Source organism: Dipodomys ordii, unplaced genomic scaffold (assembly GCF_000151885.1).
Source record: "Dipodomys ordii isolate 6190 unplaced genomic scaffold, Dord_2.0 Scaffold27, whole genome shotgun sequence".
Lineage (NCBI taxonomy): Eukaryota > Metazoa > Chordata > Mammalia > Rodentia > Heteromyidae > Dipodomys > Dipodomys ordii.
Genome location: NW_012267243.1, coordinates 10,739,294 through 10,766,665, shown reverse-complemented (window position 1 = coordinate 10,766,665; position 27,372 = coordinate 10,739,294). Strand labels below are relative to the sequence as shown.

Here is a 27,372-nt window from a genome sequence, read left to right as displayed (position 1 = left end):
ATCAAAGCATGTGCCTATAGTAATTCCATTGAGAATGTCCTGTTGCAGAAAATGTGTGTGTTGGGATAGTCCACCTGAAAACGGTGTTGACATTGTAATTGTATTTGTATTTGTTTTTTATTCTCACATAAATGTTGAATAAGTGATGAAGCGCTGTACAGATTTCATTTTAGAGTACGATTTGTAATGTTTTAATCAGGAAGAGATTGTTTTTATAAAACTATACAATAGTATTCAGAGGTGTTCTTCATATCTATAGCAGATTAGAGAGAGACTCATTCATGTTCTTTTACTGTATTTTGTTTTGGTAAGCATATATGGATCATTGGGTTTTGTTTTGTTTTTTGTTAGGTTTTCTTGGCTATCTGATCCTTATTTGTTTCAAAATATTCTAGTGCATAATTGACAAGAAACACCTAAATTAGAATTCACGGTGTAAGATCGCCCTGTTACATAAATTAAAATGAGGTTATCAGTAGTCTTTCTGTTCTTTTAAGTATTGTAGCTTTTGATGAGATGATTGAGCCTTACAGACTTCATGAAGACGATAAAGAACAAGATATTGCAGACAAAATGAAAGAAGATGAGCCATGGCGAATAACAGATAATGAGCTTGAACTTTATAAGACCAAGGTATTCTTCTGTCTTCATTTATTCATGTTTTTTTAAACATTTTGTAAATTATGTTTGAATAATGACAGTTACCAGGGTGGTTACAACTCAACATGTCAATTTATAAATAAATGAATCAAAGCCAGGCACGGGTGGCTCACATCTGTAATCCTAGCTACTCCAGAGGCTGAGATCTGAAGCTGTGGCTCAAAGTGATAGAGCGCTAGCCTTGAACAAAAGAGCTCAGGAACAGTGCCCAGGCCCTGAGTTCAAGCCCCATGATCGACAATAAATGAATTAAATACATAAATCATGATCAATATAAAAATTTCCTAAGAGATAAAATTCAAGCATTATAATTTGACCTGGGAGATAACTTTTAGGTAAATTAAATCTGCTTTAAGTTGGATTTATATATGTTTCTAAGTGGGGAACAGATAGTTTTATTCTACCAAATTGCAATCATGTTTTGATTTTTTTGTTTCATAAACTGTGCTCCTTTTTGGTTTTTTTGATGGCTTAAGGATTGAGCCCCGGACCTCAACCATGCTAGGCATACAGTCTCCACGGGCTCCATTCTCAGCTCTTGCTCTAACTGTAATTTTCAAATTAGGAGTGATTTTTGTCCTGTTTCATTTCAGACATACCGACAGATCAGGTTAAATGAATTATTGAAGGAACATTCAAACACAGCTAATATTATTGTCATGTAAGTACTGTCTATTAATATTTCTTGTTCATTTTATGAAAATGTACTTTCTGTTGTTTCAAGTAAGGGTCTCACTGTGAATATACATTGCTTTAAGCATAGGGAGATATCAATTGTTAGGGGGGAAAATAACCCCCAAAATCTCAAGTTATTCTATTTTTCTTCCTATTCTTTTCTAACCCTTCAAAAATACCTTAACTTTGGAAACATCCCAACTAGACTTAGGCAGGTGTGGGATAGGAAGATCTCACATTAAAATAACCCTGTAAAGCCAGAAAATTAAGAAAAGTAGTGATCCTGTATCTGAATCTTCACCCTCAAGTTTTCCAGACACTTTTTATTGTCCTTGTATTGAATATAGTAACTGGTGCTTAGTTTGGATTTTCTTCTGCTTAACTTGATTTCAACTAGGTATTAGTTGAACTCAGATTTGCCCAAGTCTCTAAAATCAGCAAATAATCAGCAACAAACTCACTACACCTTTAGTGTCCATTTATGTTGGCAATGATAAATAACCTCTGCTGTCAGTGTGAGCTGACAGTGTAGTTTCCTACAGTTGATTCTCTGCATGGCCCTTCCAGATACTCCCTTCTCAACAGCCTCTTACGACCTATAGTGGAATTTTATAGCAAAATGCCCTGTGAATCACTGGGTCATGATTGCTCCTTATCCTGAGACTCTAAAAGTATCTCAGTCCTAACAACAGGCTGATGTCACACTCTGAGAAAGAGAAGCCACAGAATGCCTTTCTTCACCAAGGCTACCTTCTAAACTGGGGAAGCCAGTGCCTGACCAATCCTTGTACAGGTATTGAGGTTTGCAAGCTGTTTGGGATTTTCCCACAGCTAGTACTGGCAGAGTATGTAAGCTACACTGTTGACTCGCCTGGGGAGGGCAGCACTTCACTGGAATCGTATCTCTGCTGTTTTCTGCCTCCTCACCCCCTCCTTTATGGCTTCTTGCTCTGTCTTTTTCTTTGTGGACTATATATACTCTCTTTTATGGCCTCAGACCCTTCTCATTCATGGAGTGACAGAACCAGATGTTTCTAATCCTCCATCTTGTTGCCTACCTGTTTGTTAATCCTAATGAACACATGTTTAAAAATCTTTTGTTGGCCCAGGCACTGGTGACTCACTTCTGTAACCCTAGCTACTCAGGAGGCTGAGATCTGAGGATCGTGGTTCAAAGCCAGCCCAGGCAGGAAAGTCCGTGAGATGTTTTATCTCCAAGTAACCACCAGAAAACAGGAAGTGGTGCTGTGGCTCAAGTGGTAGAGGACTACCCTTCAGCTGAAGAGCTCAGGGACAGTGCCCAGGCCCAGAGTTCAAGCCCCATGACCAACAGCAATTATAGTGTGTGTGTGTGTGTGTGTGTGTATACATACATACATACATATACATATATATATATATATATATGCTCTCTCTCTCTCTCTCTCTCTCTCTATATATATATATATATGTATCTTTCATTTGAAACATAAAACCATGGGAATACTGCTAGAACGTAGTAATTGCTGTTCTACATATATAATTTCCCTGCACTCAGAAGAATTTTGTAACTTATAGTTACTGTTGTGGAACTTACAATTTTTTTTCTCAAATTGGAAGCCACTGTTCAATGTCTTCTTTCTTTTTGATACCAGGAGTCTCCCAGTTGCACGAAAAGGAGCTGTGTCTAGTGCTCTCTACATGGCGTGGTTAGAAGCTCTATCTAAGGACCTGCCACCAATCCTCCTAGTTCGAGGGAATCATCAGAGTGTCCTTACCTTCTATTCTTAACTGCTCTACACATGACTGCCCTCCAGAATGGTACTTCAGTGCCTAGTGAAGTGACTGAAATCTTCATTGACACGCTAACATCACAATGGCGAACTGTGACTTTTCTCTCACTATATCGTTCACTTGAAAGCACACAGGAAAGTTGCTCCATTGATATGTGTGTGGGGACTTCACTTGTAGTCAATTCCATATCTCAATCTTAATGAATGATGATTCTTGTTGGACTGAAGTTCATGAGCGTAAAGTTTTCCTTTGCTACTTGAATAGCAATAAAAGTGTGTTATTTTTTGATTGATGAAGAGTACAAAAAGCCTTTAGCCTTGAGGTGCCTTCTGAAATTAACCAAATTTCATCCCTATCTTTTATAAATTTATAGACTGTCAAACTCTGTTTTTTAGATACTTTAAGTTTTAGTCTCTTCCACCTTAAAACAAAATGGACACTGCTTTTCATCCTTCATTGACCAATTAGTGTTGAGTACTGTATGTTTTCTTACTTTTGTAAAGTATCTGTTAGATATTGACAGTGTGAATTAGGGCAAGTTAATGAAAAAATTTTAATATATCCAAAAAAGTGGACCCAAGGTTAGGTTTCTATGAATCTATGAAAATGTAGAGCTAGGAGAAAGAGGCCCAAAAGACCTGTATTTGAAACTTAAGGTTGAAAATTTACCTAAGTACTTCTGTATTCTATTCTGAAAAAAAAGTCACCTCATTCTTGAAACAAAAATCTTAAAGGTCATTTGTCCTGTTCTAGAATTTCCCTCAAATCTGAGAGACTTCTAAGAAACATTTTTCTGGAGGAAATTTAGACAAAGCAATGTCATGTAGTAGAATATTTCAAGAACACTACATGGGATTTCACTCTACCATCCTTTATTAGTCATTAAAATGTTTATCAAATGGTTAAATGGACCACTGGTTTCTTAGTGAAATGTTTTCAGGCTTAATTCATTCAATTGTCAAGTACACTTGGTCTTAATACACTCAGGTTTGAACAGATTATTCTGAACATTGAAATTTAAACCATTCTTAATACTTTAAAACTTGTGTCAAGAAAAACTGCCAGTTTGTATGTTTGAAATGTCTGTTTTGACATCATAGTCTACTAGTCTACAGTTTGGGCAGTGCATAAGTACTGTTATTAAAAGCTTTATATTCAATTATTAATGTGAAGTTTTTCATTTTTTATTCAAGGAAGGATTTCCTAAAACATTTCAAGGGATTTATATTTACATATCTTTGTGTGTGCATATATATGCATGAATATGCATACACAGATGCATATGTGTACATATAATGAAATTTCTGTTGCTGGTATTTTACATTTTACAGTGATCAGGATTCATTAAATTTTTCTGTTTTAGTTAAACATGTTCAAAATCTGATCACAGATTGTAGGTTTCACAGAGAACAAAGATGAAGGACATAGTGTTACTTTTCCCAAGGCTATCATTCAGTTACAATGTGGAGAATGTATCATGTAAAGTACTACACAGTGTGTTCATCAGTAAGCTCCAATGGTAGAGAACTTGGGTAGGGCTCAAGAATCTTACTAGAAACCTATAAAATTGTTCCTAGTGGTGCAGTGTTTCTGCTGCATGAGTATGAACCACATATAAATTGAAGATCAGATCATTTAAATTCAGAATCTTCATAAAATGAAGTAATTGATTTTTATACCATTTTCCTACATCATAGCTAAGCATTGTTCCATTTATTGCAGATTTTGCAGTGTTTGGAGGAAAGGCAGTAGATATGTCATAATTTTCATAAACACTGTTATGTGTGAACTTTATAAGTGGATATTAGGGCATGGACTGAGAGCTGCTATCTTGCAATGTGCACAGGTACACTTACTTTTTATTGTTTTACATCTGTATTACAAGAACCAAATGTCATGCATCATGTGTGTATAAAGTACATAAAATATATCTAAACATGCATAATGCAGGAGAAGGTAATATTGTCTGAAATAATGTGTTAAGTTTTTCACTTATCAAAATGCATTATTTTCACTTAATACTACATACCAGGTCAAAAAATTTCCAAATTGTAGTGCTCTAAAAATTTCAGCAATCATTAGAGATGCTAGCTAGTATGAAGTTTTTTGCTTTATTTATGCTGAATTTTGATTAATGCCAGATTTTTATAGTACTAATTCTTGGTGATAACTGGGAAGTAAGTATGCCGTGGCATGTGAGTTCATTCTTATAGGTAAAGAATTCAGTGGGCTCAGAGGGAATGTTGGTGTTGAGCTAATTATTAACAGTTAATTAAATCAAATATTTATTTGTTACATTGTTTCCTTTGTATTTTAGGTTTCCTTTTACATCCTTTTTTATATTGTTTTCTGACATGACATTTTTTTAAACTATAGAAATAATTTAAAGATATGAGCTCTGGTGGATGAGTATCTACTAAGGTTGAAAACAATATTTTGATAATACTGTATTATAACTGTCACACAGATGCTTTTCTAATGTTTTAACCTTGAGTATTGCAGTTGCGGCTTTGTACAGAGGTTACTGCAATAAAGGAAGTGGATTCATTCAAACTGTTTAATGTCTACCCTTGTATTTTACCACTGATATAAACTATGTTAGTTTGTGATTTCATCTCATTTAGTAAACTTTCATTATTAGTGTCTGAATAAGTTACTTTTAATATTTACACTTTGGAAATATTGTTTGAAATTGTGTACTATTCCTAGGCCCTTGTAAGAATCACTGTTGATTCAATGACTAAACTCTAAAATGCAGCTCATTGTTTTCGACTGAATTTAGCACTTAGCTTTTCTAATACTACTTGTCTTTGGACCAAATCCCTCATTTATACATGAGGAAACTAGAAGATTAAAAGGGATTCATGTTTGCTGAAATAATCTATTTTCCTAAGATTTTTTTTGCTAAGCTGATTTAAAGTTTTACAAAGTATTTTCCATTTTTTTCATTTAGACCCTTTGGTAGGCATGTTACAGAAGAACTGCCAGTCTGTTTTTTGTTTGTTTTTCCCCTCCCAGTATGGAGCTTGAACTCATGCCTCTTACATTCTCACTCAGATTTTTCCACTCACAGATGGTACTGTGCCTCTTGAGTCACAATCTCTTCTCCACTTTTTTGATGGTTGCCTATGTCTGGGGTTTTATTTAACTCCGATTAGAAGCAAGTGTTAGCTGAACTCTCATAAAGTATGCTTAACTTTCTGTGAATAATGTCACTTAATAAATGCAAAGTACTGAAGTACTTAGATTTTTTTTAAAAGCTTAGTAATGTACAGTTTTGGCCCTGGGCTTTGTTAACCTAATAAAAATACTAGAAGAAAAGAATTCCAGTGAATCAGTGAATATGCCTGGTTGAGCCTAAAGGTCAGAAGAAGCTGGCATCAAACACCCCACCCAGTAGTTGACAATGCCTTACCTGAGCACACCACGGCAGCAAGGACAAAAACTGGACAATGAGTGAGATGCTATCTGCTACTATCAGGGTCAGTAAATTTCCTACCAGACATTAAAGGCCTATAATTAACCCCAAGTTTTAAAAAAAAAAAAAAAAAACCTCAGCATAAAACATGTCTAAAAGCCAAAATAATAGTGTTAAACCTTAAAAAGCAAAAGATTACAGATAAAAGCAACCTTTACCTGGGGCAAGTGCCTGAAGCCTGTAATCCCGTCAGGACACTGGTGTGGGTCATAGTTCAAAGCCAACTGAGACAGGAAAGGCCATGAGAATCCTATTTCTAAGTAGTCACCAAAAAGCCAGAAGTAGAACTGTGGTTCAAGTAGTAGAGTGCTAGTCTTGAGAAAAAGCTCAGGGACCCCACCCATGTTCAAACCTCTGGACTGGCATACACACCCAAAAGCAACCTTTATGTATCTGAATTTACAGTAGTGAAAACCCAAACTGGTATTACTCAATTATGCTTGGCCCCAACAAAGTCACGGTACAACAAAACTATTCACCCAAATACTACCGGGGTAAAGGCCAAAGGATTTGGCACTGTTTTATATCCCTCTTTAAAAGAGCCTGTTCTGTATTTAATTTACCATAGTAAATTTTACCATCTCTTGACAACTCAGCCCATGTACCATCTTCAGCAAACCTTAAGATGACCTTAAAGTACAAGTGTTGACATGAAAATGTTAGACCAAAGGAGGAAGCTACAATGCTTGATAAGAGATGTTCTCATTATCTTGCCCATGTAATTGTAACCCCTCTGTATAGTATTTTCACAATAAAAGAAAGAAAGAAAATGTTAGACCAAGAGCTAGTCCTTATACTAGGCTATGTCTTGTACTTGAAGAATACTCCCCATAGTCACTCTTAATGAAACTGCATGAATGGATCAAGAAAATGTGGCATAAGAGCACAGGAATATCACTCAACCATTAGAAAGGATGATACTGTACCATTTGTAAAGAGATGGAGACTTGTAAAAATTAAGTGAGGTAAACCAGGCTTGGAGGGACAAAGGATACCTGTTTTCCCTTAGATGTGGATGCTAGGTTTAGCTTACGTTAGCAAATACCTGGGGTGGTTTGCAGGTATACCCAGATGTATTAACTGAAATACAGTAGATTCAAGGGAGATCTTCTTAGCCAAAATCAAAGTCCAGCAAAATAAAACACCAGGAGGCAGGTACTTGGAAGGGGTGGGGTGGTGTCAAGGGGTAAGAGGTAGAGGAATGAAGAGGGGGAAATGCAAAACAAGAATCCAAAAAGCAGAGGCAGGGGTGGGGAGGGGAGGGAAAGGGTGATATTGGTCAGGACACTGTATTCATAAACTGCTTTGTTACATGGCAAGTCCTTTGCACAACTACCTAAAGATAATAACTTTTTTAAAAAGAGTCAAAGGAGGGGAAAAGGAGCCTTTTTCCCCTATTGCACTATGGTTGGGAATGTAAACTAGTATACCACTCTGGATGGTGGTTTTGAGGGTTCTCAAAACACTTAACATAGAACTACCATAGGATTCGGCCATAGGACCCCTGGGCATCCACCCAGAACAGCACATTTGCACAGCCATATCCATGGCTGCACTATTCACAACAGCTAAACTATGGAAACATCCCAGATGCCTTACAAGAGATGAGCGGATCAAACATATATAGAGATGCTACTTGTATACAATTGAATTTTATGCATCAATTAGAACGGATAAAATTGTCATTTATAGGGGAATAGATTGACCTGGAACAAATCATATCGAGTGAGGTAAGCCAAGTTTAGAGAGACAAACAGCACATGTTTTCTCTCATTTGCAGAAGCTAGATCTAAAGTAAACAGGGGCATGACTCTAAATATTCACACAGAGACTAAAGTAGAATACTCCAGGGATAAACCCAAAGACATAACACTTCTGAATATATATTTTTTATTATTTTTGTTGGCCATGGGGCTTGAACTCGGTCTGGGCGCTGTCCCTAAGCTCTTCAGCTCAAGGCTAGCGCTCTACCACTTGAACCACAGCGCCACTTCTGGTTTTCTGGTGGTTAATTGGAGAAAAGAGTCTCACAGACTTTCCTGCCCAGGCTGGCTTTGAACCACAAACCTCAGATCTCAGCCTTCTGAGTAGCTAGGATTACAGATGTGAGCCACGGGTGCCCAGCACCTCTGAATATTTAAAATGCTACTTATCAAAACAAATTCTAGAAAATGGAAACATAGGTGTTTTTTTGTTTATTGTGTTTTGTCTTTGAGAGGGCAAGAAGGTGTGCCGAAATGGAGGAAGAACAAACAAATGCATCATGATACTCAGCGGACACTATGTGGAAAATGAACTATGCAACTTCTTGGCAGGGATGAGAGGGAGAGAACTAAAGGAAAGCAAAGGAAGGGGTAACGTTGTCCAGAAAGTAATGTAGTCACTCCCTGACTTGTGACACAGCAGCCGCTCTATACGACACCTTAAGAAGAATGAAGTATTTTTTAAAAGAGTCAAAGGGGGATTTAGTAGTAAATGGACTAGAGAATCTAGAGCCTAATTGAATTGAACCACAAAGTGCCCATTGCTCCCCTCGATTATTTTTCTAAAATTCATAACTATGCAATTAGAGGCGGCAATACATCATAACAAGGCAAGCAGATTGGAAAGTGCTAGCATTAAAGTGTAGCTTACTCCAAGTCAACTACTTAATACCTAGAAGACTGCATATAAACTTGATTGCACTAAATCCAAACATCTAACCATCCTTTCGTTTTTTCCTCTTGCTTGTGGGGTCCAAGTGCCAGTGAGTCTGGGGACCCCTGGTCCTTGCTGTTTCTCTTTTTCTTTGCACCTGTCTCTAGATTTTCTAATTTTCTCTGGCTCTGTATCCCATCACGCTGCCTAGGTTGCAGTTGGCAACAGCCAATTGAACCAAAACACAAGTTCCACTCTAGCCGGCCTGTAAGGCCCCCAGCAGCACCCCACCGCACCCCCAGACATCTGCCTTGGCTATGGAAGATGCTGACTGTTCACACCCTCAAAGGCTTCCCCTCACTGCACCTGGACAAGTTTCCCCAGAAATGACAATTGTTTCTCCCACTTAGCTGCCTGGGGAGGAGGAGTGGACAGTTTTAGAGTGTTTGTTTTTTGTCTTAGATTCTTAAGTGATGACAGGATTTCACAAGGAGAGATTCCCAGGCCGCTTCTTCCTGCTAGAATACAGCATTCACTCCAAGCCCATAGGGCCTGGGGTCCATGCCAGCACAACAGTCATTTAACGTGCCAATCAAATATTTATTCCATCCCACCCGTGCACTAGCTCCCATATCCAGCCTCAGTTTCTACAGTCTGTCTCAAATCCCTCACCTCCACTCTGGTGAGCTTCATGGGGTCATTTGAAGGGGCACTGAGATTCGCCTCTCGCAGGGCCTCACTGCAGTGAGTCTAAGACCAGGCCTCCGAGCCAAGGATGGTCCTTAGCAAACGACCTTGTACAGGAATTGGGGCCACCCCTCTTGAAGGCTTTGGGCTGGGGTGCAGGACTATGGTTCCTTCTTCCTTCCCATAGGAAGCCAAACAACCTTGAGTCAGGTGTAGTAATTCCCACCTCGGTCTGTCTGCGCAGCCGTCTCAGCTGTGAGGGTTGGGCCTTCCCACCTGAGGCTGGGTTTCTCTTCCTTCCAGCCTTGTATTGGGACACGAGTCTCCAGCTGGTGGGGGTGAGCTGGAAACGCTCAAGGAAGAGGAGTTTGAGCCCAAAGTTCTCGCAACCCCACAGAAAGCCAAGTAGAGGAGACCCGCACGCAGTCCTGCAGGCCCGCTTGCAGGACTCAAGGACAGCAGCCGACCCTGTGCTGCTGCTGCAGCTCGCTTGTTCATCCTTGACAGGTTTGTGTGACCGATTATGGAGCCGTCGGCTGTTAAAGACAAGCCATCTTCAACTCTGTTTTAAAAATTCTGTACACCGTGAATAACCGGATTTCAAGGTTCTGTTGCCATTTGACTTTAAACCACCGTTCCCCCTTGATCCCCGAATGCCTGTGCTAGATTAGACCTGAGATCACCGTCTTGATGGTGATAACTATGCGTTCAAAGGGACAGGCTGCTATGAAAACGCCTCCACACCGCGCGCACGCGCACACACAGGCACACGCACGCGCACACATGCGCGCACACAGGCACACGCGCGCGCACACGCATGCACGCAAACACGCACAGGTACACACGCATGCGCGCGCACAGGCACACAAGGCACACGCACATACGCGTGCACATAGGTGCGCACACATGCGTGCACACGTGCACACACACACACTCGTGTCCAGGGAAAGGGTTTAGCGCGTACGCTGGCCATTAGCCTCACAGACTCAGACCTTGGTCCGTGCCTCCTCGGCTGCGCTTTCCTCGGTTTCTCTAGAATAATTCTCCTGCGGGACTCTGGGTGCCCCCTCCCCCACCCCGCCCCCATCAGCGGTTCCCGGGTGCCCGGAGGAGGGAGGGGGCGGGCGCAGGGCCGCCGGGGCCCGGGGCGCCGGCTGGGTGCGCGCGCGCCCTCGCGTGGCCCCGGCGGAGAAGGACATGCGCCCGTGGTCACGGCATCCGCCCCCGGGGCCGGGAGCGTCCACGGGAGGTGAATGTGGGAGGGAGGAGCCACGGTCAGACCAAAGCACCCCGCGAGGACACCGTGAGAGGCTGAAATGGCGTCTCCAGGTCTCGGGGTCTGCTTTTGCAGAGGACAAGCTGCCTCCCCAGCCGCTTCACGGTGCGCGCAGCTCGGCGTTCGCCAGCGCTTCGCACGCACGCGCAGATCCGCACACGGGGCGCGCTGGGCGGCTGCCCACTCTGCGGGGGGGGGGCAGGACTCAGGGCCCAGTGGGAGCCACGGGGCGCGTGCGCACGCGCAGATCCGCACACGGGGCGCGCTGGGCGGCTGCCCACTCTGCGGGGGGGGGGCAGGACTCAGGGCCCCGTGGGAGCCCGGGGCGCGTGCGCGCCCACCAGCCCACCCCTGCAAGCGCGCTCACGGGGGCTTGGCAAAATGACAGCTCATGGAGCCATAAGCGCGTCTTCCCCAGGACCCAAGGAAGGTTTTCAGGCAGCCAACCTCCACAAAAAAGGACGTGTCCAGGAAGCTGACACACGTGTAATTAGTGGCTCCTCCTCCCCCTCCTCCTCCTCCTCCCCCACCTCCTCCTCCTTCTTCCTGAGTCGTTGTACAAGGGGGTTTCAATTCAACAAGTAGGAAGCAAATCAAACACTGAGAGTTCAGGTCAGTAAGACTAGCCATCCTCAAGAACCACAGATACTGGCCGAGAAGTGGGAAGAGAAGAAATTCTGTTACACTGTTGGGCATGTAAACTAGTGCAGCCCCTCTGGAAGGCTCCTCAAAAACGAAACATAGAACTACCCTTTGACCCAGCTGTACCACCCTCAGGAATCTCCACAAAGCCATGCAAGTCAGGATACAGCAGCACCATGTGGTATTCTTGATAGCTATCATGGAAACAGCCTAGATGCCCTACTCTGTGTGTGTGTGTGTGTGTGTGTGTGTGTGTGTGTGTGTAGGAAATTTCCTCCTCTATCAGAAAGAATCATAGTCACTTGCAGGGAGACGAGTGGACCTAGACATAAGCTAAGTGGAGGAACTCAGGCTCCAAGAGACAAATGCCAAGTGTTTTCTCTCATATGTGGAAGTTAGATCTAAAGTCTAAACATCTATGAAAAAAGTCTAAGGGCCACATGCCTATAAATAGTAGTTCTATAAGAACTGAAAGTTTTCCCAGCTCCTCTTTTTTCCTCTGTGGTGATTGTGAAGTGCCAACAGTAGGTGGCGATGTTGTTCTTACCTTTGGGGAAAACAGCTCAAAGCTGTGAACTGAGGCCCTATTGAGCATCTGCAGTTGAAATGAGCTAAAAATGTACAATGTGCATTCCACCAGCAATGGAAGGATTGGCCTCCACTTTTCCTGAGGCTTTTTGTTCTTCAGAACTTTCTGCACTATTGAAGCTGTTCAAACATGGTAATCGGTGTGGAAAAGAATTGATGCTATATTTCCAGAGCCAAACTTGTAAATAAAAATCTGTCAGATGCCCTAGTTTGAAAAACAACAACAACAGATATTTTCTTCAAAGAGTTGGTGGCCAAATTGCATAGCAGGTATATTCCCAAAATGGAAAACCTGGGAAACAATCCAGTATTACAGATACATCCCTACTTTTGAGGGCTTGCTAGGAAGAGAAAAGCCAGATGCCAGCCGTTCACAACCTGGTACTGTTGCATTCTTAGAAGGAAAATCCTATTCAGTAGGAACCATCAAATCCATTTTACAGGTGAAGTTTTAGCCAGAAGTCAAGTTCCAGTTTGCCTGGCATTTTACTGGCTCTTCTAAACTATAAAAATAATTGATTTCAAATTTCTAAAGCTTGTCAGGGTAAAGCTCACAGTCCTGAGAACCAACCTCAACATCTAAGTGTGAGATACATAAACTCAGAAATGGAGAAGAAAGAATCTTTTGGAATCAGAGGAAGTACCTTTTTTTTTTAAAGAGTCACTACTCAAAATAATCAGATCAAATAAACGTGTGTGTGTGTGTGTGTGTGTGTGTGTGTGTGTGTATATAATTAAAACAGCGTCTGGATTGCAGAAGTTTATACATAGTTTAATGATGTTGCAAATTCAACATCATTTGTATCATGAAAACTAGTCTTCACAAACTTCTACCTCATTTCTTTTTTCTTTTGGTTGGTCATGAGCTTGAACTCTGGGCCTGGGCGCTCTCCCTCAGCTCAAAGCTCAAAGCTAGTGCTCTACCACTTGAGCCACAGCACCACTTCCGGTTTTCTGAGTGGTTTATTGGAGATAAGAGTTTCAAGGACTTTGCTGCCCAAGCTGGCTTTGAACCACGATCCTCAGATCTCAGCCTCCTGAGTAGCTAGGATTACAGGTGTGAGCCACTGGAGTCCGTCTTCCCCCCCCCTTTTTTTTAGATGGAACCTCACTCTGCTCCCCAGGGTGGTCTTGAATTCATGAGCTCAATTCATGAGCTCCTACATCAGCCTCCCAAGTATGTAGAAGCACAGGCATGCATTAGCACAAATAACTTTGCTTAAGCATTCTATCCTTGGGTATAAATCCATGTACAGAAATATTTTCCAGCCCTGATCCTATGCAATAAATTTTTCTTATTGGCACGTTGCTATTCACTGTGAATACATAACAATTTCAGGTTTCTTCAGAGAGAGGCATGCTAATACAAAAACTCGCTTAGGGTATGTGAAGTACGAAATTCATGTGTCTCCTTTGTAACCTCGAGGGAAACCCAGAAGACCAGGACAGATCCTGCTGTGAGGTCAGCAACCTGGGAATTTCTCTCGTCTGTACTTGTGAACTTAGTTATATTTCAGAGAAGCACAGTGATCAAAGAATAAAGAAGTCCTTTAAAATTGTTTTGGAACTATCTTGGCTTTTTCAGAGCTTAATTTTGCCAAAATAGAGATACAAAAAAATGTCTGCAAACATCTTGATTTTGAGAAATTAGTTTTGATAAATTGGGGAGGTAGGAAGAAAAAAAAACTGCCAGTGTAGTTTCCAGTAGAGATTTGCTTATGTCTTTGAATCAAACCCCAGGCCAACAGACAGCCTCTCAGCTCCTTTATTTCAGGAGGGTTCTAAATTTTTTTTAATGAGAAACCAACTACTGTAGACAAATAAAACTCAAAACTGATATGCAAGCTGGGCACCGGTGGCTCACGCCTATAATCCTAACTACTCAGGAGGCTGAGATCTGAGAATTGCCATTCAAAGCCAGCCTGGGCAGGAAAGTTCGTGAGACTCTGATCTCCAATAAACCATCAGAAAACTGGAAGTGGTGCTGTTGCTCAAGTGGTAGAGCCCTCACCTTGAGCTGAAGAGCTAAGTGACAGCGCCCAGGCCCAGCATTCGAGCCCCACAACTGATCCCCCTCCCCCCAAAAAAACCCCAAACAAACCTGATATGCAACTCTAGACCTACTGCTCTCAGATTAATAAGCTCTGGGACAAGATTTACAAGTGGAGATCTTCATTTTTGTTAAAAGTCAAACAAACAAGAAGTACATTCTGTGTTCCTATGAGGACAAGTTATGGCTTCCTACCGTTGAGGAGGGAAGCTGGATTTCCTACAATGACAAAGATGTCTTCCTAATGACCCGGAAGGGATTGGGTTCCTGCTGACCTCAGACTCCCAGCCAACACACAGACCTCGCCTGCGCAGGAGAAGCTGAGTGCTGACCACGCAAGAGGCCGTGGTCACAGGTGGCTCTCGGTCCCCTCACGAACACCTGGCCCCGCGCACAGCACCAACTCTGTGATCCACTTCCTGCAGAGAGCAAGCTTGTGGCCATTGAGTGAGAGGTTGGACGAGGACTCTGGGTGGCCACGTTCTTTTGACCCCGTGGAGTTCCCACCCCGTGGAGAGGGGACAGCGGGGAGAGCCAAGCAGCCAGGAACGCACAGAACAAAGGGTTTGGCAAAGAAGCTTTGGAAGGGTCAAAATATCTATAAAAATTTCAAAGCATCTATAAAAGTCCAGTGTCTGTGTAGAAACAGAGGTCGCCACGGGAAATGATGAAAGAACAGGAAAGGAAGGCAGGAGCAAAGTTCAAGAACATTCCTCAGCAGAGAGGGGCGAGGGGATTTATTGACGTGGCTCAGGCTCTACAAACGGACTGAGCGGTGTGAAGAACGGGGGACTGTCGGGAGGGGGGGGCTGGGGCTCAGCCGTCTCAGGGGCTCTTCTGAGTGACCATCATCGGACGAAGTTCATGCAAGTCACAGACAGTCATGGACCCCGGGCACGGGTGGCTCACACCTGTAATCCTAACTGCTTAGCGTGGGATCTGAGGATGGAGGGTCAATGTTAGCTCAGGCAGCAAAGTCCACAAAACACTCCAGTCCATCACCAAAAAAGCTAGAAGGGGAGAAGCTCAAGGACAACACCCAGGCCCTGAGTTGAAGGCCAAGGAGTCTGTCTTGTCTTGTCTGTCTGTTTCTCTCTCTCTCTCTCTCTCTCTCTCACACACACACACACACACACACAAAGTAGCCATTAACATAAAACAAAACACCAGTGCCACCAGCATTGTCTGGGTTCAGTGGCTTATAATTGCTTTTCTGGGTGTGTGGGGGGGGTCCCTGGACTCTGCCCCCCCCCCCCACTGGAAAGCTGGAGGCCAGGACCTTTCAGGGCTGTTTCCATGACGCAGTCCCGCGGCGCTCACACTGCTGCATGGGCTCACCCCGTAATTTCCAGGAGTGACAGGCCTGGTCCCTTTCCACAGCCCCCTTGCAGACAGCATCGCTTCCAGTGCTTTCTCCCCCCTAAGAAGGCGGCTGGGCGCCAGGCCTCAGGGGGTGATCTGCAAACACCCCATTTCAGACAGCACAGGCCGGGCTGGCAGGAGCTGCTGATCCTGGCAGGGTCCCCAGCCCCTGTGCACAGGGTGGGAGACTCACGTCTGGCCCTGGCGCCCACGCCTGCTGCCCGGGAGGCCTGGGCGTCCAGACCCCAGCGGGCCAGGCGGTGGCCTCAGCCAAGGACCCGAGGCCTGTGCCCAGCGCCCCACGCCAGCTCCCCTGCGCTCACACAAGCTTGTGCCCCCAGAGCCGGGGCTGATGGTGCACGGGGGCCAGATGCAGGCAGCCCTGGGCCAGGCGAGTTCATTAGACAGGCCACACCTGGAGTGGGCAGGGAAGCATCCGTCTCCCATCTCACCCCATCTCACCCCAACATGCATGAAAGAGCGCTCACAATGTCTGGCGGTCCTTTGAAATAGGCCCAGGAAGTAGACCAAAAAAAGAAAAGGAAAAACATAAAAGACTCCCACTCTTGTGAGCCAAAGCTGGCAGTTAGGGAGCACCCGGGAAACCTGCACGGACAGATTGCCGAGGCGTGGTGTAAGGTACAGCCCAGGGGAGGAGAGGAGGACGTGGGTGCTGGTGTTGGGGGCAGGTGGAAGAACTCACTCAGCAGTGCTCAGCAAAGGCAAAACCACTCTGCTCCACACGTGTCACCACATGGACATACACCTGAGCGCGCACACTCTCAGATCTAGTGTTGCTGGCGAGCTATGTGTGTGTCTGTGTACATCTGTGTGTACCTGTGAGGGGGTACTGTCATATGTGTGTGATCTTGAAGTTGACCAGTTTTAAACCTGAAACGTTAACGAAGAAATCATACACAGATCATAAACGTCACTAGATGAAAGTATATCTGTCTTTACCCTGCTATAGACAGAATTTCACTGTGCAGCCCAGCTTGTGCATGAATTCCTGGTTCTTCTGCCTCAGTTTCCCTAGTGCTCTAGTGCTGGGGTTTGGGACTATCACACCTTGACTTTGAATCCAAAAGTAAAAATCTCACAAGAGGTAGAAATCACGTTTAAAGAGAATTTTTGTTTGCTGCTAAGAGCATTCTTAGCTGTGCTCATCAGCCTAAAAGCACTCCTGGCTTCTTGCTCTCCAATTGGTTGGACACGTTTTGTTTGTTTGTTTTTTTCTTTTGTCCATTCCTCACCAGAGAATCATCTGACAGTTTGGAAGGGAGCGATTCCAGGATGTTCTTTCAGAACAGTTCTGAGGTACAAATTTGATTTTCTGTTGATGATTAACACATAGACCTGTATGCAGCAGAGACGCAAACAGGGTTTGGTGAAAATAAGCATGCCAAAGGTCTTGGCCTATGGGCCATCCTGAGCCATCCTGTCCCAAGGTTCCTCTACCAGTGGGCTCCATGCATCTCCCCAAGTGCTCTCTGAAGCAGCGGTAATAACAGATCGTCTGTTTCCTTATTGCGACCTTCACACCTGCTCATTGTGTAACATTTGGCTATAGACATTTTCAAAAATTATAATTTAACATCATTACAGTTTCTCCTCAAACACAAAGCAATCTTTTAGCATACATGAACACACAGAATAAGAATCTAAAGAAAAACATACCCACCTAATGACGAATAAAAACTCAAGACTCTGCAACCAATGTTTCTTTTTCATGTTCTCTCCATAGGTACCCCAAATACAGCTTGTCCCATGTTGATCCTACTTCTTTTCTTCCACCCATCTTATCTTCCTCCTGTGTTTCTAAACTTGGTAGGTGGGCCATGTGACCAGTTCACTGATTGGGGCCTATTTTGTTCTACTTAGAATTGGTAGAAGAGGGAACATTCTTCTAATGCTAGTAGCTAGTCTTGGGCTTTTTGTCTATAAAATATTTTGGGTTTTTTTTCTTTGTTTTTGTCTCCGGAAGGCAAAATTTACTTCTGCGTAAAAATTGTGTCATCAGCCAAAAATCTGGCAAGCAAGCACACAGTGGACCGCACTTGTAATGAATGTGCAGCACCAAAGCCGTGGAATATAGATTCTGTCCTCAGTGCAGACTGGAGAGACCACCACGCACGACTGAGGAAACCCATTTTTGGTAGGTGTAGTCACCCCAGGCTGTGTTTGTAAGTGGGCCCAGAGAAAACTAAGGCACTTGCAGAAATGTAGAAGACCATTATGTGTTCCTGGGGAAGTTTAATTTGATGATTAAGAGGGGTTGGACGAGTGCCACCCCCAGCAGATGCCTGAGCAAAGAGGCCAGGAAGACAATGACGGCTGAAATGCCGAGCGTCTGCAGAGACTGGGTCAGGATGGCTGGCGTTGAATGGCCTAAGCCGGGTAAGGTAGGCCAATAGCACAGTTTGGAAAGGACAAATGCCAATTCCTTGGTGGAGAGGAAGCATAATTAAGTCAGCATAGTGCGCTCCTGCACATGTTAATTGTCCCAGGGCTTGTATCAGTATCTCTAATAAGTAGGGTTTTTCTTTTTTAAAATTAAAGTTCTATATTCAAAGCATGTAAGTTACTGCCTTTAACTAATAAACGAATCTGAAGGCTTCCCCATGCTGTTGAGGACAATAAGGCCCTAAGGCCAATGCCAGCTGCGGCTCAGCCCTGTGGCTCTCACAGGATCTATGTGGGTCACAGGGACAAAAGCACTTCAGAAATACACAACTCTAGCTCCCAGGGTTGGTGGCTGGCACCTGTAACTCTCCCTACTTGGAAGGCTGAGATGTAAGGTTTGTGGCTTGAAGCCACCCTGAACAGAATAGGCTGTGAGACTCAGATCTCCGATGAACTAGCCAAAAGCTGGAAGTAGAGGTGCAGGGCCAGCGGTAGAGAGCTAGCATTGAGCAAAAACGCCAGACAAGAACGTGAGGCCCTGAGTTCAAGCACCAGTACTGGTGCAAAATGAAAGAAGAGACCAAAAACAAACAAAAAACAGAAGAGAAGAAAAAAGAGCCGATGGCTCACACCTATGATCCTAGCTCCTCAGGAGGCTGAGATCTGAGGATCACAGTTCAAAGCCAGCCCAGGCAGAAAAGTCCAGGAAATTCTGTGAGTGGTTTATCTCCAATAAACCACTAGAAAATCGGAAGTGGCACTGTGGCTTAAGCGGTAGAGCACTCGCCTTGAGCTAACGAGCTGAGGGACAGCGCTCAGGCCCAGAATTCAAGCCCCATGACTGACAAAATCAAAAAACAAAACACAAAAAAATGAAAAAAGAAATAGAAGAAAAGAAAGGAAAAGAAATACATAACCCTCTTCTGCATGGGGCTCTATTTCCGCCACCCTCACACAGGTGTGAGGCTGAGGTAACGCTAGGGCTCCTACCTACTAAACCCCAGGAAGCAGAATGAGCGAAGACTTCTAGTGCCATGAGCCATACGCTTGCTGGCAGCGTCTGAGTTTGTCGGTAAGCCTTGCCAAAGCTGCTAGAAGTGTAGGTGAAGCTGGATTGATGCATCACCACAGCCAAGCTCGCAGTGTTTGTATCTTATGAAGTCACAGTGTATACCAAGTGTGTCATTGGGAAGGATTTGTATAGGCCAGACTGGAAATATGTATGTGGGTGGCACAGTTGATATTTTGCTTTGCTTTTCTCATTTATAAAATCAAAGCCTGTATCCAGATTATTCCTATGGTTCCTTCTACCTTGAACTGAATTCATGCATCTACTCCTTGTCCAACTTAGTGTTTGCCTTAACACAAAAGCATACCTCCTTTATGTACCTGAATTTCATACTAGGGTATTCAAAGTAAACATGGGAGACAGGTAAAACAAATAGATATGGCCATCCAGCTACTAGAGCTCACCCTTGTGATCCTAGGTACTCAGTCCACTGACACTCAGAGAAGCTGAGTTTCAGCCCTCCCGGAGCGGTGGTGTGTACCTGTCTCCCGGCTACACTGGAAAGCACAAGCAGGAAGAACATGGTATAAAGGCCGGCTCAGGCAAAAAATAACCAGAGCCACAGAAGAGCTAGAGGCATGACTCAAGTAGTGGAGGGCTTGCCAGCAATGTCAAAAGACCTGCGTTTAAACCCTAGGACCACCAAATTCAAGAGGGGGAAATCAACTGAAGGAAGGAAAGAAAGAAACAGAGACAGGGGGAGGGAGGCCAAAGGGAAGGGAGGGTGGACAAATGAAGAGAGGAAGGGGGGACACATGCTGTCAGCATATTCAATGTGTATCCTAGGAAACTGGGGAAATTGAGGGAAGAGGTTAGACTGGGAAGTGAAATGAGGTGACATAAATCACTGACATGTTGAATGCTAACCCCACTGTACAACTACTTAAAGATCTATATCCCAACGTCTCCCTACCCGAGTGTGCCCTCAGTCCAGCTGCGTAAGTCACAGAACCATTGGATTGAATTGACTTGTTCACGGCCAGGGGATTTCATACTGCGATGCTGATGACCGTTTCTGAGAATGGGACTAATCGGGGAGGCCTGTCAAAACCACTGGGGTCCGCTGGAGATCAGGATGGAGATGGTGTTAAGGAACCTCCCGGCCCGGCCCGGCCCGGCGCTGCCTCCCCTGGCCAGGAAGCCCCAGGGCTGAAGAATGTCTGTCACACTATCTGGGGAGTCCAGTGGATCCAGATGGAGGAGAGCCCCGGGTTTGTATAATAACTAAAAATACGAGTTTGCAGCGGTGCCAGTCTGCCTCACGGGGGATTGGAGCCCGCCGCTCAGAAGCGTTCTGTAATTGGGCTTTGGCTCTGACCTGAGGGTCGGAACTGACGCTGTCTCCTGACTGCGTGACACTTGCAGACTTAGCTCTTCCAGTGCCATGAACCAGATTTCAAGTTCAGCGTACAGCAGCAAGCTTCCCGTGTAGAAAACTCCGGTGCAAATCTGCTCCATGTGAGTGACCTGTCAGTGGTTGCCTTCCTTTCCTGTCATTCCTGGCCAGTATTTTGTTAGTGGACAACCATTGAAATGATGTATTCAAGCAAGGCTCACGTAGCTCGCACTGGCAATCCTAGCTACTCGGGAGGCTGAGATCTGAGAATCAGTCGTGGCTGGAAGCCAGCTGGACGGGAAAGTCCTTGACACTCTTAACTCTAATTAGCCATCGGGAAGCCAGACGTGGAGCTGTGGCTCAAGCGGTGGAGCCTTGAGTGGAAATGCTAAAGGACAGATCCCAAGCCCGAATTCAAGCCCCAGGATCAGCACCTGCCTGGGCACCTGTGTGCATGCACACACACACACACACACACACACACACACACACACACACACAGATGCTTTCAGGTGAAACACTGCATTAAAATCTTCTAATGATAAAAAGATCACCGGTGACTCCACTGACAAGAAGAGCAGTAGAAGAGGAGAGAGAGCTAGAGGTAGGGTCCTGGTAGCAATGTGCAAGTCCTCAGTTTTCACCGTTCAGCAAGGGAGCTGTTAGACACTGGGGGCAGGAGGAAGAGCAGGCAGGCTGCGCTTCCTGTGAATCACTCTGTCTGCTGTGAGGCAAGCAGACTGGTTGGTGACTGGTTTTACATGATATTGGCAGCGGACGGGGTGAGAAACGGTCCTCTGCTCAGATCGAATGAAAGCAGTGTCCGTAGGATTTGAGACAGATAAGAAAGAAAGGATGACTCAAACTTCAGTGTTACTGGAGTTCAGGGACTCATGTTTTGTAAGTAGGTGCTCTATCACTTGAACCAAACCCCTAGCACTTAAATTTGGGGCTGGTTAGTTTCAAAGGAAACCCAGAGGCTTCATTGACATCTGATATCTGATAGAAAGAAGCATCAGATTGTCGTTCTGCATTTAAGACTCAGACATAAGCAAGAGCTCCCAAAAAATCAGAATTTTAAGCGAGTTTACTCATCTGGACCACAGGATTTAGCTTGAAGAACAGAAGCCAGGCCCACTTGGGTTGTTGCCAACCATTGGTTTTGAGCTGTGTAATTTTTGTTAAATATCAAATCCTTCCCTAACTTAGTATCTTAGTGAATGGTGATTGTGTCAGCAGTTTGTGCTGGGCTCATTTGGGGAGTGTTTGGCCTGGTTTTCTTGGGGGGGGGGGCTACAGTGATTTGGTGAGTGGCCTGTTCCTGGTTATCGGCTGAGATCCTTGCCCTGGGCTCCTCTCAAGGAGACTGGGATCCAAGTAGAAGCAAGTAGAAACAGCGAGATGTCCTGAGTTCTACCCTCAGAACCCACAGCGTTGGATTTACTCCAGCCTATTGTTCGAAACAGATCACAGTCCCTTTACCATGGAGCGAGAGCCTCTGCCTAAGGACACTTGCTTTGTGGTTTTCTTGTCCTTCCGGGTAGCTGGAAGTGGAGCAGAGCCAACTGTGGCAAGGAACGATGGTGTCTCACAGCTGGGGTGACTTCCCCGAGCCAGCTGTGCAAGCCGTTCGCACTGTCTCCCCATTTGACTGAGTTCCAGGCTACTGCAGTGCTCGAGGCCCATTGACTCCTTCCGGAGCAGGCTTTCTGGATGGGATGAAATGGAAAAGAGCTTTTCCTGTAAATATCCAGAGGAGATATATTTTTTATTTGTTAAAAATATACCTCCATGAACTATGTAACTTGCGGGCAGGGACAGGCTACCTGCACTTTGCTGGTTAATTGGAGATAAGAGTCTCACAGACTTTCCTGCTCAGGCTGGCTTTAAACCACAACCCTCAGCCACTCAGCTGCCTGGGTAGCTTAGATTACAGGCAGGAACCACGGCTACCCAGCTCTGTCTCTTTTCTATAGCTACTCTACCAAACTATAATGAATTTAGTGATTTAATGCAAACTCAAAGTTCTGTGGTCAGATGACGGCCATGGATCTTCCCAGGCTCAATCCAAGTGTTGGCAGGGCTGCATTCTTTGAAAGAGGTTGGTTCTAGTCCAATGTGCGTTTCTTTGCCTTTTCTAGTTTCCAGAGCTGCCTACATTCCTTGGCTCTTAGCCTCTTTTGTATCTTCCATGCTAATGAAAGTGACCTTATTTGGAAAGAATCTTCACAAAAGTAATTAGGATGTATATTAGGATGAGTTCATGCTTGACTAGAGTAGACCCTTCATGCAATATGGCTGGTATCCTTATAAAGACAAAAAGGACTCAGACACAAGACAGCAGGGGGGGGGTCTGTATGCATCCATGGAGTCCTTATTGAAGAACTGCAAACACGAGGCACAGGCCAAGAAAAGACAAGGGAAGAGTTTCCACTGCAAGTTCATTGGGAGCTGGCCACATCAACTCCTCGACTTGATCTCAGAACTGAGAGACAATATGTTTCCCTTATTCTAAGCTGCTTGCTTAGTTATACTTGGTGGCACCAGCCCTAGGAAACAGCAACGAACGTGCTTTCCTTCTCCACCCTCAAACCAAGCAATAATGGCTGGAGTCTTTCACACTCCACTCGGTCTTCTTTGTCCTCACATCTCTCTCTCCTCACGGCCGGGAGAGGCCCTCTAAACGCTTGTGTGGTTCTCTGGTGTCCACCTGGACAGTTGAGGGCAAGCCCCTCATGTTCAGCTCTTCATGTAGCCCTGTCTGCTGTCCCTTCTGCCGTCTTAACAACATATTTACAGATACTCAATATTATGGTTGGACATCTTGGAAGAAATGACTATTAGTTTTATTAACACAACTTACATATTCAAAGTTGTTACATTAAATATTTGTGTCATTTTTATATTCAGAAATTCACAATAAAATTCACAAATTATATTAAAAAAATTAAGGATTCTCAGATCAGCTTAAAAATGAGTGGTTTATTTTTTAAAATCTGTCTTCCAGAAGATAAAATACTTATAAAATATAATCCTGAAAGTGCTGCTTCTTGATTGACTATATAAATTGTCTATATAAATGCTGTTTAATTCTTGTCCTTGGGCTTACTTGTTAATGCATATAAATTTTAAGTTTATGATACTTAATGTATTTGACCAAGCATATAATCAGGATTTTTTATGTGTTAATTTTACAAAGTTCCATACTTTATGAGCTGCTTAGCCTATAACTACATCAGACCTACATAGTTTTGTCAGAAACACATTATCCTAAATGACTTACATTAATACTAACTTTTGACTTTTATAAAGGTCACCTTGATAGACCTGTTTTTCATTTTGATGCAAGTCAGTTTACTGCAAATTTAGTCCTGCTGTTAGTACAAAATTTCAAGTTTCAAATGTTTTCCAAAGAAGTAACGTGATGATCATTTTTTAAGAACTGGGAATATCATCAGTGGTTTGTCACAATCCTGAATACATATCCATAGAAGGAGTAGAAATAGTTACCCTAATGGTATGAAAGCAGCCCGTGCATCTTTAGAAAAAAGCCCATAGGACAGCCTCACTTGAAAAGTATTGTTTATCAAACAATTTGGACAACAATGAAAATTGGATATTTGGGACTCCGTTTTAAATGATTTTCAAAGTACAGAACATGGGCTAGTCAAAGATACATGCTAGGAACTTAAATAAAATGGATGAATATGTGTGAAAAAAACATTTAAAATTTGTATCTTAAACTTAAGATTTTAAAATAGGTTGCATAACTACCTTGAGAAATGACACGTAAAATTATTAATGTACATCATTTCCAAAAGGCAGAGAGAGTTAACTTTTTTGCTCAAGGCTAGCACTCTACCACTTGAGCCACAGCACCACTTCTAGTCTTTTGTGTGATTAATTAAAAATAGGAGTTTCACAAGCTTTTCTCATGGACTTTCCAGCCTGGGTTGGCTTTGAACCACGATAGTCAGATCTCAGCCTCCTGAGCAGCTAGGATTACAGGCGTGAGCCAGCGGCGCCTGACATTTTTTTTTTTTTTTTTTGCCAGTTGTGGGGCCTGAACTCTAGGCCTGGGCACTGTCCCTCAGCTCTTCAGCTCAAGGTGAGTGCTCTACCATTTGAGCCACAGCACCACTTCCAACTTTTCTGCTTATGTGGTGCTGAGGAATCGAACCCAGGGCCTCATGCAGAGTCCTAGCAAGAGTCAACTTTTATGGTCATCTTTTCTCTCCCTTTCCAATTGTCTCAGTCAGGAAAATGGAAACTCAGCGCTGGGCTTGTCTTATATTCAGACGTGTATGTTGTGTCCAGGTTTGTTAGATTATAATGCCACGTGTACTGGTGGAGACAGAACCAGCAACTAGTAAAAAGTCCTCCTTTTGGCTCTCTCAGATGCCAGATGGGTCTGTTTCCTTTTGAGGGGAGATGGCTGATCAGATTTCTGGCAGCTGCTGTGGCCCCATAGACAGAAACAACCCCAGTAGAGAGCCCTGAAGGGAAGCGCATACCACAACTAACTGTCCACCAGCTTGCAAGGGAGACTGGAGGGAGGTGAGGGCGATGGGTGTTCGTAGTTGGTGAGAAGATCTATGTTATTGGACATAAGCACTTCTATTTTCAAGCGCAAAAGGAGCTTGAATACATTTGGGGGGGGGAGCATGGTCCTCTCTTCCCTCCATTTTTGTTTTAGCTGTAAAACAAATACGAGGACAAAGTTAGACTCACAAGGTAGATATAAACACAGTTGAAACAGACCCCAGAAGGCATTTTTGTCTTCTACTTTAAAAAATCATTTATGTGTAATGAGGCCAAGGAGACCAGCAGGAGGGGGTGGATGTGGGCGATGCCACGTTGCTGGAGAAATAGTTAACTGACAAACCTGGCACTGGGCGGAGCTGGCTCTGTCTGGCCATGTGTTTGTTCGGCCAAATGCATTTGTTCTTTCAAAACTGTCTTTGTGTAATCATTTACTCTACACAAAGCTTCCCGTGCATGTGCTCAATCAGACCATGGAACGGTTTAGCAGGACAGAAGGATGACGGCATGGAAAGAAACCCAATTAATTAAAAGGCGTACATAGGCTACAGCATTTGATTTATCTCTGGGGCTCCTGGGGACAACTCTCAGGGCTCATGAATGGTTCTTCTCTTTGCAGGGTTTTTGGTTCTGTGTGAAATGTGAAGAACTGGCTTCTTGACAGAGCGGATTCTACCTTTCTCCCGCCGTGAGCGCGAGAATAAAGCAGTCTGGCTGTGGTTTACCTCTCCTGGGACTGAACCCAGCAAAGCCCTGCCTAACTCCGTCCTGCCAAAGTGGACTTGGGGAAGATGCAGATGCAGAAAACGATTAGAATGGCCAAACTCTTGTGAACGGTGTGCAGACCCTGGCTTAGTTATTCATAACCATAGGGAACACAGGAGATGAGGCTGGCCATTCAAGCAGCTGCCCATTTATAGCCTATCTGTGGGTCCTGGGTCCCAGGCTAGGACTACTTAACCCTCTCTCCCTCCTTGAAATCCCAGAGAGAGAGGAGATCATTAGTTGGAGAATTATTACTCTGATAATAAAAGTGCTTGGTTATAAAGGAATGGAGTTGTTAGGTTTTTAAAAAGAGATGCCGAGTAAGAACAGCACCACACATGTGGTATTCAGGTAAGGGGTAGGTTTATTCAGTAGACCTGCTGGGACCAGGCAAGGTTGGCACCCCATGTGGCTGGGAAAGGCCTGGGAATGAGGGAGAGCTGGGAAAGAGAGGAAAGAGAGAGGAAAGAGCTAGAAAAGAGCAGAGAGAGCAGAGAGAGAACAGAGAGACCTAGAAAAGAGCAGCGAGAGAGATCCCCTGGGCCTGGGCTAGGCCTTATCTAGGGTAAGAGTGGAGAAAGGTGTGGCCACATCAAATTCAGAGTGACCTCAGCGGATGCAGATGTGACCTCTTCCAGGTGTCCCAGTTGCCTAGGTAATGCAGGTACTGGGTGGAGACTTTGCTGCGAGGAGGGTGGAGTCTGCTCGCCATCCAGGAGCGGACCTTACAGGAGTGTCTCAGAGAACTCTGAGAACACTAAGTAAGGGGACTAGGCTTGGGAAAAGGACTGGTCCATTCCTGTGATCTAGCTCTGGACTTGAGACCTAACTCAGGAGGGGGCTGTCGCTTCGACGAATGCAAGAGTTATTGATTGTCTGTTCTTGCATTACTCTGCTCAAGATTCCAGTTCCAGGGCCATACATACACAGTGGCCATCTACTGCTGTGGTAGGCTATGTGCTGAAATGGAAACGATGTGGGGAGTAGCGTGGGCCCTGTGTGAGGAGGACGCACAGTTCATGAAGTGTTCCACACTGTTCTGCAACTCTAAACGATGGAGCCAGTAAGATGGCAAGCAGAGGCTGGATATGATCAAAGCGTGTGCGCGCAGGTGTGCGTGTGTGTGCGCACACGCTCTATATCTATCGATCTATCTCTATCTATCTATCTATCATCTATCTATATGAAAAAAAGCATAATGAGACCCATAAAAAAGCATTGTAAAGGAGAGGGGAGAAAGAGAAGAAGAGAAAGGTAATACAGTAGGTGAATTTGATCCGCGTACATTCCGTGCATGTATTGGCAGCTCACCACGAAACCCCTTGTTTATGTAAATCTTGCATAGCATAGGAGGTGGTCATGGTAGCCAGGATTCTGAGTTTTTGGTTTGCTTGTCTCAAAGGCTTCCCTCCTCCCACACTACCATACT

At 44.2% G+C, this 27,372-nt stretch overlaps 1 protein-coding gene across 1 annotated transcript in view; it reads left to right on the top strand.

Moving 5' to 3' along the window:
* Positions 1 to 5,661, top strand: part of Slc12a2 (solute carrier family 12 (sodium/potassium/chloride transporter), member 2) — a gene marked incomplete at its 5' end in the record, with an annotated part of 70,728 nt that extends 65,067 nt beyond the window's left edge. The window contains 3 exons of the mRNA XM_013015530.1: positions 498 to 633; positions 1,254 to 1,321; positions 2,970 to 5,661. Of these exons, the coding sequence (XP_012870984.1) occupies positions 498 to 633; positions 1,254 to 1,321; positions 2,970 to 3,105 (340 nt within the window). The remainder of the gene's footprint in view (positions 1 to 497; positions 634 to 1,253; positions 1,322 to 2,969) is intronic.
* Positions 5,662 to 27,372: the final 21,711 nt, after the last annotated feature.